The sequence below is a fragment of the Falco naumanni genome, chromosome 7 (assembly GCF_017639655.2).
Source record: "Falco naumanni isolate bFalNau1 chromosome 7, bFalNau1.pat, whole genome shotgun sequence".
In the NCBI taxonomy this organism is placed as follows: Eukaryota; Metazoa; Chordata; class Aves; order Falconiformes; family Falconidae; genus Falco; species Falco naumanni.
The window spans coordinates 22,731,724-22,745,466 of NC_054060.1; the positions used below are offsets into that span (position 1 = coordinate 22,731,724).

The window sequence follows — 13,743 nt, forward strand, 5'->3', positions numbered from 1 at the left end:
CCATCTCAGGAGAAGTTACTCAAGTCAGTTCCTCAGTCCACAACATGAACATTTCAAGCTCATTATGACAAGGACTAATAATTAAAATGTTACAAAATAAAAGCAGCTTTTGAAATTCTTATACAAATACGCTCCTCTGCTTTCAGATCATGAAACAGTGATGGCAATTAAATGAGTAAAAAAGTCAGAATTGTGTCCATCAGAATGACAAGTTCAGAAAGTCAGAAAAATCTCTAATTACACAGTCAAAAAAAGGAAGAAAGAAAAGAGAGTAGAAGAACTTTCACATGTAAACAAAAAAGCATTACTTACTTCCTGAATTTCATCAGGGACAGAAGAGTCCATCAGTCTAAACAACAAATTTCGAAGAGGACCAGCTTGCCGGCCAAGAATGCTAGTAGCTACACCTCCAGCCAGTGCAAGTGCAAGATGATTAGAAAGCAGCTTCAAACACAACTTAAGAAAATTGTGATGTTCCCTGTAGAGACATACAACCCTGTTAATCTCTCCTATTATTAGCCTTACTCCCTTTCACTTATTAGTGCACTAAGCTTTTAACTCTCATTTGATTTTGCACATGAGAAAGATAAGTAAATTACAAGTGGGCCTTTAAAGAAACTCCTCTGAAAAGCTACTGCCGGTCTCCTTAAAAAGAACAAAAAACAAAAGTAGAATACGGAAAAGTGTCTTTGTGGACAACAATTCCAAGAGGCATTCAGTTTAGAGAACTAGCCTCATGAATTAGGAGGCAAAATCATCCCAAAACACACAAATAAATAAACAAATATATTCCTCTCAAAAGAAAAAAACTAAACTTTTAAGTAATAAATGTAGTCTTCTCTCAGAAGATTTAAGAGTACAACAGTCAGATTAAAAATGAAAAGTCAGGATATTAATTTCTAGCCCTCTTAAAGAAGAAAACTGTTGAAAAACTTTGTAGCAAGGAAAAAGATTCATAAGGATCTTTGATATTTCTAGTGGGTTTTGCAAATGTTAGTGAGGAAACATTCATGCTTTCGTTTTTTATAGCAATACATTTAAAAAGTCACCTTTGATGAAAAGGCTCAAATGTGGAAGCTGTAATAACGATTACTGACGATTTGTCAAGAGGCTATTTTAAGTCAATACGGCACTATCAAGATAGCTGATTATCAGTAAGTTTTACTGCATTTCATTTTCTGGAGCACCTTCCAGAAAAGACAGATTTGCGGAAATGCATAAAGGCTCCCCATATCTAAAGCAAGGAAAATGCTTCTTGCACATGTATTTCAAAGCTAAGTGACATTTCATGTCTAAAAATCTCATGTTTGTGAGAAGCAGCTTGCATTTTCAAATGTAATGGAGTATCTTATCTTAAAAAAAAAAAAAAAGAAAAAACCCACCCATGTGGAACTCATCATGAAGCATCCCAAACTGTCCACTAGTAACCTTGTCTGTATCAGACGCAAACTGCTCTGACTGTTAATACTATACCTCATTACAAAGTTTCCTAGCCTGTCATTTCCTGAAAAAAATGCTTTTCTCATTTTGTTCATTCAGATGGAAAAGTTATGCTACTTGATATAACCTGAATGACAGAATCATACATGACCTTTAAAGAGCTTTCATGCATTCTGAACTATTTCTAGCTCTCCAGAGGTGATCAGAGACCTTGAGCCGCCAGAAGGAAATAGCCCACCCCCACAGGCTAAAAATGCTTGTGGAAAAAATACCCTAACTCCTTAGATAGAAACAGGGTTTTGCCAGAGCACTGACCCCAATGCAAAATGCAATGGCAACTACCCATCTCCTGCTCTGAGCATCACACACTGTTAGCCCACCACTGGATGTATGGACCAATGGGTTATCACTTGAAGAGGGTTTGTCCTGGCCTGAGCTTATCAGTGGATTAGTCAGTAAGGATCTCCCCAAACTGCTTACAGGAGGAAGAACTGGCAAAGCAGAAATAATGTACAGAAATAATTAATGCATTGCAATTATACAGAAAAGTGTTTTTTGAAGGATAACTCTAAAAGCAAATATGTAATTCAATGCATAATTAAAATAAATTCCAGACAAAAGATCCTGCTACATTTGAGGCACTGAAAACTTCCTGTTATACAAACGGCACCTGAATGAACAAATAACCCAGACTTACACTTGTTAAAGAAAAGACTACAAATCTGTAACATTCATATGCTGTGTATATATACCTTGATGAAGGAAAAGGCAGAGGGGGGATTTCACTGTTAATTTTGTCACAGTAGTGCTCAAGAAAAGAACGAAGATGCGAAAAGGTACTTTCTTCAAGGTCTACACAATAGGGTCTGTGCCATGCCACAACTTGCCTGGAATCAAACATCAAAGTAAATTAACTACTGAAAATATTCTAATTGCTTTAATAAATTAACAGTTGAGTACATGCTTGAATGAACCTATTTCTTTCTTAGAACAAACTAACATGATTGAGGCAGACTAAGGTTGTTCTCTGCTCTTTTCTGAGAAGGTCTTTACAAATCACTCCTCATTTATGAACAAAACCACCTACAATGCCATAAATATAAAGCCATATGTATTTAATCTGACTGAAGCAAAAGCTGATCAATATTCACAAAGCGCTTTTTTTTTTTTTTTTTTTTAAAAAACACAAATGCCAGATTGTAAGGAGATTCTGTTACAAACAGGAAGAACTCAGAAAGAGTAGTACCACTTAGTACTGTCTGAGTGTCACCTCTGAGTTGATTCTTTTAAGATAGCTCCCTTTAAAACAGGGCATTTGAAATTCTTCCTGAATTATCTTTCAAATACTAAGTTTTTCTATTCCTTTGTGTTAGTCCATATATAAATTAAAGTTTACCGGTTCAGTCAAATCACTTGGCTCATGTCTTTGGTGCAACAAAGTAGTCTTTCGGTTACTGTATATTAATAACCGAAGTATTTACTTTAGTACCTGTTTTTAGTTTAGGTTAACACGCAGCCATCCAGAAATTTGTTAAGACATCTAAATCCACATCAGTAATTTGTCTAAACTTCCCCATCTCCCAAAGTACTTTGGTTAGTCTACCCCCTGTTACACTAAAGGAAATTGTCTAAGCCATAAAAAAATCTTGTCAGAAGCACAAAATAAAAAAAAATACTTAGTTGTTTCTCCTTCTACTGCCTAACTTGTGGATTTTTAGTAGAGGTAACTTTTCTCTAACAGCAGATTAAGAAATCTTCATATACAAAGAACTAATATCCAAATCCTTGGTGCTGCTAAATTTTCACTTGAAATCTGTAACAATATAACAATAGAGAGATGGGGAGGGGAGAGGAGAGAGGAAGAGAGAAGAAAAGACTCTCCGATCCAAATCATTACAAGCAGAATACTTGAAATGCACGACACAGTCAACACCTTCAGGAAAGAGTTAAAATTTCAACATATCCCAAAGTGGACTTGTATACAGAAAACAATATACCTGTCCCCCAATGTCATTGTTACCTGTCCCTTGGAAGAGCTGTCCAGGCAAGGCTATGGGACGTTCCTGCTGAAATCTGTTGAATTGCAACTCCATCTAAGCCACTTACTTTCTTCGGCTTAGTAATGGGACCAGTAGAGTTTCCCTGACCACACTGTCCCATTGAATTGTTGCCCCAAGCATAAACTTCATTGTCTATAAACAGAAATAAAGTAGAAAACAAAACCTGAGATACAGCTGCTTTTAATCAAGAGGACAATTATGGGTTTTTTACACCTTATTCTTTTTACCATGAGAAAGTGCCAAACAGTGACTGTCACCAATCGAAATATCGACTATCCTTGTAGCAGCCAGTTCTTCAATAAGCTTGGGTCTGAGAGCAGTTGCCTCTGAAGAGCCACAGCCAAGGCATGCACCACAGCCCCATGCATACACCTAGAGCAAACAACCACAAAACATCAGCGTATGCTTCATACAACCTACACTTCTGCCCCCCCAGCCACCCAGATCACTGGCCACATGGGGAGGCTGTTGCAAGAAAAGAAACTGCTACACCAAACTCCAGAATTTGTAATCCATACTTTAAAAACCCACTGCCTTCGAATCCCAGTGGGGTGACACTGGAGGTCAGTTAGGTTGCATGTATGCAAATGCTTGTTGTATGACATGGATATACATCATGCCAGTAAGGGCTCTCATTTACCGCCTAAACGTTTACCTGCAGGCTCTCCTGAGATTGTTCAGATTGGAAATAGAACTTTCAGTTAACACCTATATTCTAAAATACACATATATTTTAAAAAGATATTGAATCGCTTAGCCACCAGAGTTGGTTAATGCATTAAAAATTACAAGCATTTCACTGTTTTTTGCTTCCAGAGCCCACTTTGCTTCCTGAATCCAATTTGATTTTGCACTGGTTACGTTTATTAACCTAAAAGTAACTCATTTTCTGTGGCTAAGCAAGACATTTGAAAAAGTGTAGTTCTGCATGACTCTTCAGCACGTTTTGAATTACTCTAGCACATTAGGATCTCAGTACTTAAGCAATCTGTAATCAAGAACTTAAATATAAGTAAGAGTTGAATATTTTCTCAGGTCAAAATACTAAATGCTGAAATAATGAAACCACACCATCTTCATCAGCTCTCACAATTTGAATGAAAACTTGTTTTTGCCTACCTGCCCTGTTGATGTCAAGGCCAGTGAAGACTGGCTGCCAGCACAAACTTTTCGAATAAACATTCCTTGCAAGGCTTCTATAACTTTAGGTTTATATACTCTATTTGTGTCACCATGACCAAGTTTGCCTATAAAAGGAGGAAACACAAGTGGAAGGTATTTTTAATATATAAACTATGACAATTAGAAGTACCAAAAAAGAACTCTTTTTGGATTTTAAAAAAATGTCAAGAGTATAATTTTAAAATTAAAACATATTACATTTTTTATAAAACCTAGTCTCTTTCAACTGCTGTAATTACAGACTTCAGGAAGCAGATATCTATTTAAAAACAGAAATATTCCTTCCATATATCTACACTATTCATTGCCTGCTGTTTAACTACTAAAGCCTTCCAAAACACTAATCTTTTCATATTTGGAAAAAAAAAAAAAATAATTACTTTTTATAAAAGTGACTTGAAAAAAACAACTTTCCTGCTTTCCTGCATTTTTTCCTAACAGCTGTGTGCATGTGTGTAATGATTAATATATTTATTCCTTATTCTCCATTTAAGTTCTCTTGAAAACAGCTGTTTGTATCCACAACTTCACTATTTTCAATCAATGACCTCAGAAACAAGGACTGTCACTAGACCACGTCAGTGTGTTGACAGAATAATATACCTCAAAAGGAAGGAGAAAACCCCAGATCAAATGTGAAATACACTACAAAGACTGACAATTTCTGCAAAGCATTGATTCATGCTGGTTTAACTTTCCTACAACGATATTTCAGTACCACATTATTAATACCCAAACCCCAAATTCTTTCTAATTTACTGAAACAGAAGAGCAAACTCCAATATTTTGTGAAGGTTAAGATTCCCGTCCTGTTAAAAACTTATTTTGCAACTGAAATTACAGAAAGAGGGAGACAGTGGAGTGGAAACCATTCCGTATGTGCATGTCAGAGCTAGCTTTTGAACAAAATTTAAATTCCTACCCAGTTCTATTAGCCACCAATTTGATTATGAGATTTCTGTAGCCTGCGTTTTCCTCTCTTTCACACTAGGCTAAGAAACCAGTAATACAGCAATTTCAACCTGAGTTTTGATTTTTATCTATCAGCATAAGCAAATTTAGCTAAATACAGTAACAGTTGAAAATAAATAATTCTGTGTTTGACAAAGCAACTACTGGCAATGAAAGTCAGAAGCAGCCTTTCATTTTTGAGATGGGAAACATTTCTTCAAGAGGCACTTTAAAATGCAACAGTTTATAGTATGTGAAAACAGTTATTACCATATCAAATGACTGAGTTTATTTGAAAGTTATCAGCAAAGTGGTTTTTCCACAATTGTTCATGCATTCATGGAGCCTTCTGCTCTGTGAAACCCCTCTTCCTTCTGATAATCCTTTTTAAAGTCTATAATTTTGCAGTTAAACTTCATGTATTAAGATTTTACTAAAATCCTTTTCTTGAACAGCTACCAAATGACAAAAAAATGTAACAACCAACCCCAACAAAAAAACCAAACTGCAAGGAGAACTGAGGCTACAAGGTAGATGAAGTAAGACAAAAATTACTACCAAAATGTTATTTTTACCTACCATTGTCTCCTCCTCCAAATGACCACACTGTTCTCCCATCTTTGGACAGAGCTATTGTATGTGAACTGCCACAGGAAACCTCTCCTACATTGCTAATATCTTTTACTAAAGTTGGAATGTTGCGGCTGTTGCTGTCACCATGACCTAGGGAAAAAAGAAAAATGTATGTTCTTTTTGTGAAGATTTAAATTCTGCTTATGGTTTGTAATCTCAGTAAGATTTCGCAAAACCCATATACATGTAATTGACACAAATGATAATTTCTGCCCACTTTTTGGAAAGATTCTTAGTAAGGTTTGAAAGAGATCTTCAGTAAGGTTAGCAAACATTTCCTTTTTATAAGACACACTCCAGAACACTTGTTCATACCTTACCGCCACTAAATCATAGGGCTATTTTCTACCTAGTTTAAAAGAAATAAAAATAATTACTAGTACAATTGCCTTTAATACTAGTTGATTTAAGTAGCTGTACTTCCTAACACTGGACAGCATGAAGAAGCTAGAATAAGGGCACACTCCTACTTACTACTGTCAGTACAAGCTTATATACTGCACAGACAAATAAAACCAGCAAACTAGTTAGTTTTAGATAGCGACAATTCCAACTGGTCCTTTCTGCGGAAGCCAAATACTTTATAGTATCACCTACTTCATAATAAGCATGAGTTACATGTCTTATAAACAGAAATTCTGGAGATATGGAAGAAAAACGGGGAGCAGAGGGAAAAGAATACTACACATGGTATACATAACTGGTTTGAACAAGTTACACCGACCTAATTAAATGCTACTTTTAGCTGCACACTGGAACTCACTATTGCATACTTCAAGCTCCCCAAATAATGTAAAAAACCCACATTAACCTAAAACTCAATGAGAACATTTCCACAGCCCCCCCCAGATTTGTAGGTTAATGCTCTAATGCAGTGTTCTTTTCTTAACAGCAAGTATAGGCTCAGCACTTCTACTGATTACCCTGAAAACCAGTGCCAGTCAAGTTTTATTACACTATCCTCATCTTCTGCCCCTGTCAGTTACTTGCTTTCACCCCTCTACTTGGTGATCTGACAGTCAAAGCAAAGACAGCATGAAGGAACCAACGCTCAACTTGAATCAGTTTTCTAAGCCAAATCTGTTGCTGCAGCCGAACCTCTGGAGAAGGGTTTACACTAGGCATGTCAGCTGCACAGCAACGATGATGAAATAGAAACACCATAGTTTTTGTTTCAGTTAAATTTAACTTTTTTGACCTATTAAGGTAAAAGGACATTAAGTCATTCCAGCAAACTTAACTTCAAGTTTCCTTGTTAGCATCACATTCAAATCAGACCCTTGATTTTATTAGCCAGTTATTCAGGGCTGTTCAAAGAGCCATCCTACCATCACTAGATCACATTTAACTAAAATTCCAGTTCACTTAAAATGTCTACTGTTTATATTTGGAGTGGCAGTGGCAATCTTATATTGTTTTACGAATAAACAAAGGCAGCTTTACCTGAAAAGAATTTTTAAAAAAAAAAAAAACGTGTAAAATTAACTGTGTTAAACCTGTTTAAGAGTCTCTACACTATTTTAATACAGTCACCTGTATACACACACCTGTGTACACATGTGTACGTGTATTTAGAGGGGACAATAAGAGAACAAGGCAAATATATGTACAGTATCATTATCCGTAACAATTCTTGCAAATGAATCTCATGAAATTTTAAAATTACCTAATCTTCCAAAGTCTCCTTCTCCCCATGTATATAGCTCTCCATCTTCTGTAACAGCAGCACTGTGTCTGTATCCAGCGGATACACATACAACAACCTATGTTACATGCAAAAATAAACATCAAGTTTTTACACAAACTGAATAGGAAGCTTGAAAGCTTGTAGAAATCAAATTTCAGAATCAGTCTACGTCAATCAACTTGTTCACATGTGTGGAGAAAATACACACAAGTTAATCCTTGCAATCTTTTCTATTTAGTATTTGGTAAGTGGAAATCAGCGTACTAAGGAGACATGTTTACATATGAAACTGGCCATGACTTACTTATCAAGCAAATTTAAAGTAAAGATATTCTAGTCTTACAGCAGCAAAAAGCATCATCAGTGGACGTTTAAAACACTGGCCAGAACACAGACAGGGAAGAGAAGGCCTTGCAGGACAACACAAAGCCACTTTTCAAATGAAGCCACTAAAAACTTTTAGATTAGAAGTCCTAATGCCACAGCTAACAAAAGCAACCAGCTCCTGGAATGCCACTGCAGTTCAGCAAAATCACATGAGCAAGCTTCACACTTCATACTGGCAATGCCATTGTCACATTCGCATGCCTAAAGGCCACAGTAAGTTTCAGTGCTTTGCAGAAAGCAGACCCAGCCTCAAAGAGAAGTTTAGAAAAACACAGAACTTTTTCGTAACATTTTATATATTCCAAATTTTACACAACATCACAGAACAAAAATGGGTGTTCTACCATACAAAACATACCTTTCCTTGCAGAGGACCCTGAATAAGTTTGGGATATTTCTGAGTTGAACTATTTCCATGTCCCAGTTTTCCATAGTCACCGTCACCCCAGCTGAAGACTTCCCCTTCTGTTGTAAATGCTAAAGTGTGACCATCAGATCCTTTCGAAGATGACACTTTTTTAATAGACCTATGAGGCTCAAAAGTCAGTTTCTTCAATGTGGACTGATTATTGGAGTCACCCAGTCCTAGCCTCCCATAGCTGCCTTTACCACAGGCTCGAACAGAACCATCCGTAGAAATAACAAACGTACAATATTGTCCTGCTTCAATCTATAAAAGGTTAAAATAGTAAAAAAGAAAGATTAGATAAATGTAAAATTCACATATATGACTAGAAATTTGTATTTTTAAAAGAATGACAGGTTTCCTTACCTGATCTAACCCTCTCATATAACATCATGTAAGAACTAAGGAGAATTTGGACTTCAGCAAGCAGTAAAATTCAAATTCTTGAAAAATATTTCATGAGTAAATCTATTTTCTTGAGGTAAAGGATATAAATAGTGATTCACCTATTTTATTTATTTGCACCTCTTCTACAGACTACAGAATTCAGCCTGCCTTCAGTTCTCCAAGACTCATGGAGGGAAATGGACAGTCTTTGAAGATATCTTAATTTCTTAAGATTAAAAAGACAACATCACAGCTTGATAAAGCACTGTACATTTTGCTTAATTTACCAAGTGGTAACATTACAGAAATACGCCTAATGCTAAAAATCCACTACCATTTGAGAGTATGCATTTCAATTACATAAAAAACAAAGAAAGATGACCAAAAGTGTTTTTTTTAAAAAAAGTATACACTTGCCTCTATTGGAAAGTCAGCACACAGCTGAAGAATGACCTAACAGCAAACCAACTAACCCTGCAATAATCTGCTATAGGAATCTTAACACAACGTAAGTACAAAGCAGGTTCAAATCTGAAGCTTAGAAGTACTGTGTGCCCACGTGATGAAATGGCACAAAGCAGGTGGTAGACTGCACGGTGACAGCCCTATTTACTGTGAATTAACTTCTTTATATAGACCAATCCTACAAAAACTGTCAATGAAGGTTAAAGCAAAAAGTCTTTATCCCAGTAGGAAATTACAAAAATAACATGGTATGGGTGTATACAGCACTGTTCAAAGAGTAACCCGTTCATTCAGATCACTTATTCCACTCGTGTATTAGTGTCTTGTTCAAAGTTTTTTGAATACATAAACTTGTTTTATGATGCTTGGTCCTGCAGTCCATTGGCATATAAATATAGCAGTGATGTCAATAGGAATAATTTCAGAGAATGTACCTAAATTGTCTCGTGACCAAAAAAATGCTTTTACTTAAGTCAACACTGCAAAGCCAATATAGTAACAGAAAAGCAATCTATTATATTCTGTCACACATGAACAGAAGTGCTCAGTCGCAATGGCAGAATCTGTCACTGAAAGTAGAAAGAGCATACTGTATATTGATTTTCAGAAAGCTAATTAAGGCTGCTGTGCCAGCAGTTAGCCCAGTTTGGACTTTTAAACTAGGCAACCTCGGTGTGAAAGCCACCAATCAAAAAAAAAGATGGAGTAATTGAAATACCTTATAAACAACAGTAGAAAATAAAAAATACTTCAAAAAAAAACCCACCACACCAAAACCCCAAAGACATAACCACAGGCAAATCTGTATCTGCAAATGCATTTCATAGCAGGTTAATTAATCATTCCTGTTACATGGATATTGATCTGTGTGTGTCATTAAAATGGAAACAGAATGTTTTTTCCAGGCGTCAATAAAAGTAGTGAGATACTTTCAGTGAAATAGCTTGTGTGATTAGTCCTGAGCATCATACCTTCGGTACAACTTGACACTCAGAAATAAAAACTGTTAAACGTTACAGAACATACCACTATGAGTATCACTCACCGTCTGTGCATCAGAAAAACTTGGAGCAAGCTTGGGCTGAAGTATTTTCTCTTGAGTTCCTTCCACCAGTTGATGACTGCTGTTGCTACCCCAAACATACACTTCACAGGTCTCAGAAACAATGGGAGCATCACCCGTTTGAATGCTGTCAGGGCTGGCACACGTTCTTGAATAGTCTGATGCCATTCGACAAACCTATTAAGATTAGAGATTTACTACAGTAGCATTTTCATTTCTTTCCATAGTCACGTTTTATGCAACTTTAATTTCCCCTCATTATGATTCTCGGTCTAAAACATAAACCATCTGTCACCGTATCATTAGCTTGCCTAAATTACTTTGTTTCTCTACATCTTAGTTTTTCACCTTTTTTTGCCTTCCTCTTTTACTCCAGAATAACTCAGCAGAGACTGGACCATACGCACATGCACACACCAATCAGATGTGCGAGGGAGAAGTAAACTACAATTACCTTAAAATCAAAGTTTGTTTATAAAGACATACCTCTTCAAATAAACACAGAGCTGCCTCGTAAAGAGAACATAAGCCGTCAGAGGTTCTAGTTGGCTCTCTCCATTGACTTCGATCTGCAGATGATCCCTACAATTTTTAAGTGTTGTTATTATGAGAAAAATACTTCCACACAGCAACAGTGCACCTGTACAAAATACATTAGGGATTTTTTCCTTAAGCAAAATTGAAAGCTCTTTCTATAAGCATAAGTAAATGACCTTTCTCCCCTGAGCTGTGATAGCGGCATGCATACAATTCAGGAAAACAAAGAAGTGACAAGTGCTAGTTAAACGTTCTTATTTATTCATTTTTGTGAAAATATCTGGGTTGAGAGTTGATTTCTCCTAATACTGTTTTGTTTTGAAATCCATGTCGTTTGTGTTTGAATTGATTATTATTTTGAAATGACTAATCATCGTTAATTTTTTGTTTACTTATCTTCCATAATTTGGTCACTAATTTTATATCTAGCCCAAAAACCAACAACAAATAAAAATGCCCATCAGGAAATTCAATTCAATTCAGACCCTGCCACTGCCATATTCTTCTCATGATCCCTACTCTTTAATTTTTTGTAGCTTTTAAAATTTATGTTTATTAGCAAGCATTGCAAGACTGAGAGGAGAGGAAAGAATGACTGCTTCAGGGAAAAAGTCATTTCCTGTTTCAGTCTGAGCATGAGGCAGAAGCTTGCCACAGCTTCTGATTGCATATTGTGCAATAATTTCATAGCTTCAAAAAGATTATTCATCTAGGCCAGAAGTAGGCACTCGGCATGCACAGCAGTGTGCCATACTTCCAAACAATTCAGCTCATTTTCTTACCACATTAATTTCTGAGCAGTAGCAAAAATGCTGAACATTTCAAGTGATTTCCAAAGACATATAAGCAGAGGTCCACGTTAACTGGACAGCAGGAACACCCAGTTTAAATAACTTTGAACAGGAAACAAGGCATATTGCAAAACTTTGAATTCTAACCAAATTCAGCAAAGCAAGCCTTAAACACAGTTCCAGGCTTTCTAACTTCTTTGCTATGAACGTAAATGTAAAGCGCCTGTGGATCAACTAGGTCCTTGATTCTTTTCCTGAGAAAAGGCGTCAGAGCCTAACGCCAAAAGTGGCACACAGGGATTGCTTTGCTTTTCCCCTTTACCTGTGAGCGGGCAGGGAATGAGAGGAACAGACAGTGGGTAACAAAGGAAATACTGAAAAAAATATTTCACAAAACAACCCAACCTTTTTAACATATTAAGTAAACTATTCTGCAAATTGGTATTCAGTATTGAGAAACTACTTGAAATGAAGATTGCAACTACATTCACAATGTAGAAAAATCAAAGCTGCTATACCTACCAAAGACCGCCGCATCTGTGATAGTATACTCATAAAGCAATCAAAGCTGATCATTCCTTCCGGGCTTTGCAGCAACTTGGTTTTCTCCATGGTGTTTACTACAGCTGAAGCACCTAAAGCCATTTCTATCCATTCAAGAAGATATCGCAAGGCACCTCGTTGGGCAGCCAAACCAAGAAGCAATTCAGAAGCTAATCTACGACCTAAAGTGTCTGCCCCAGAGTTTGGAATTGTTACTCCTTTAAGAAATGTTGTTACTTGTGATAAACAGTCCAACCCCATTGGTGGAATCTTGCTTTCATTTGCTAAAGATAAAGGTGGTAAAGAGCTCACAACTTCTATTGCAGTATGGATAACATCATTGCAAAGACTGAGGCCAGGTCCTGACGCAGGCATCATCCAACTTTGTCTTAGCAGTGCAAATAACAAGCTTAATCCAGTCCGAACCCCCATTTCTATGAGTGCATCTGTACTCGACCTTGGACGTTCGCTGACAGAATGCACATCTGTTGATCCAGAACTGCTTTCTGGTGAATGCTGCTGTTGTTTTACCTTACCCTTATCATGGTATTTATTAGAAAGTGCATAGAAGACACGCTGCAACACAAGGAGACGTTTTCGAAGTGCTCCAGCAAATGGAGAGTCTGAGCATACCATCTTCGCCAGTGCCAGCTGGCTGCTAAGAAGGGCATCCAAGTAGTGGTCCTGTTCATCACTAGATAGAGATTCCCGCTCAAAATCTGGTAACTGAGGTCCTTTGAGGCACAGCACCTGCTGAGGCAATGGCACTACTTCTTTATTGCTGACTAATTTAGCATACAAGATAGAAACTCCCTCCCTTGTTGCAATGGATTCACTGTCTTCTGTGATCCAGGAGCTGTTCAGATGTTCAAGCCATTTCAGCTTCACAGGTGGGACCATAGCTGCCATGTTGGTTTACTCCTTTGCCATTAGTCCTAAAGACAGAAAAAAACCCTGTAAATAGGTGTGCAGTATTATCTACAGAACTCACTACTCACAGTAGGACAAACCCTAATAACCCTTTAAGAAAGCAAGCAACAAAAGATGGGTCACCAAGAGTTAACAAAGTTCCACCATTTTACCTGTATAAGTGCTGCGACTTGGAATTCAGATTAAGTACTAACAGAATAGTTTAGAAGTAGTAGTATTAGAAGAAAAGAAAAATAAGAGAGACATTTTAAACAAATAAGTACATGTGTATGTGCAACTTC

The 13,743-nt window shown here is 36.8% G+C and overlaps 1 protein-coding gene across 22 annotated transcripts in view; it reads right to left on the bottom strand.

Moving 5' to 3' along the window:
* The window catches only part of HERC1 (HECT and RLD domain containing E3 ubiquitin protein ligase family member 1), a 109,648-nt gene that overhangs the window by 70,651 nt on the left and 25,254 nt on the right, over positions 1 to 13,743 (bottom strand). For all 22 annotated transcript variants that reach the window (XM_040602298.1, XM_040602296.1, XM_040602294.1 and 19 more), the window contains 11 exons: positions 12,512 to 13,467; positions 11,148 to 11,243; positions 10,644 to 10,838; positions 8,699 to 9,010; positions 7,933 to 8,029; positions 6,213 to 6,356; positions 4,620 to 4,747; positions 3,728 to 3,872; positions 3,461 to 3,632; positions 2,193 to 2,327; positions 313 to 478 (listed from right to left, as the gene is read on the bottom strand). In XM_040602298.1, coding sequence (XP_040458232.1) covers positions 313 to 478; positions 2,193 to 2,327; positions 3,461 to 3,632; positions 3,728 to 3,872; positions 4,620 to 4,747; positions 6,213 to 6,356; positions 7,933 to 8,029; positions 8,699 to 9,010; positions 10,644 to 10,838; positions 11,148 to 11,243; positions 12,512 to 13,441 — 2,520 coding nt within the window. In that variant the 5' untranslated portion in view covers positions 13,442 to 13,467. The remainder of the gene's footprint in view (positions 1 to 312; positions 479 to 2,192; positions 2,328 to 3,460; positions 3,633 to 3,727; positions 3,873 to 4,619; positions 4,748 to 6,212; positions 6,357 to 7,932; positions 8,030 to 8,698; positions 9,011 to 10,643; positions 10,839 to 11,147; positions 11,244 to 12,511; positions 13,468 to 13,743) is intronic.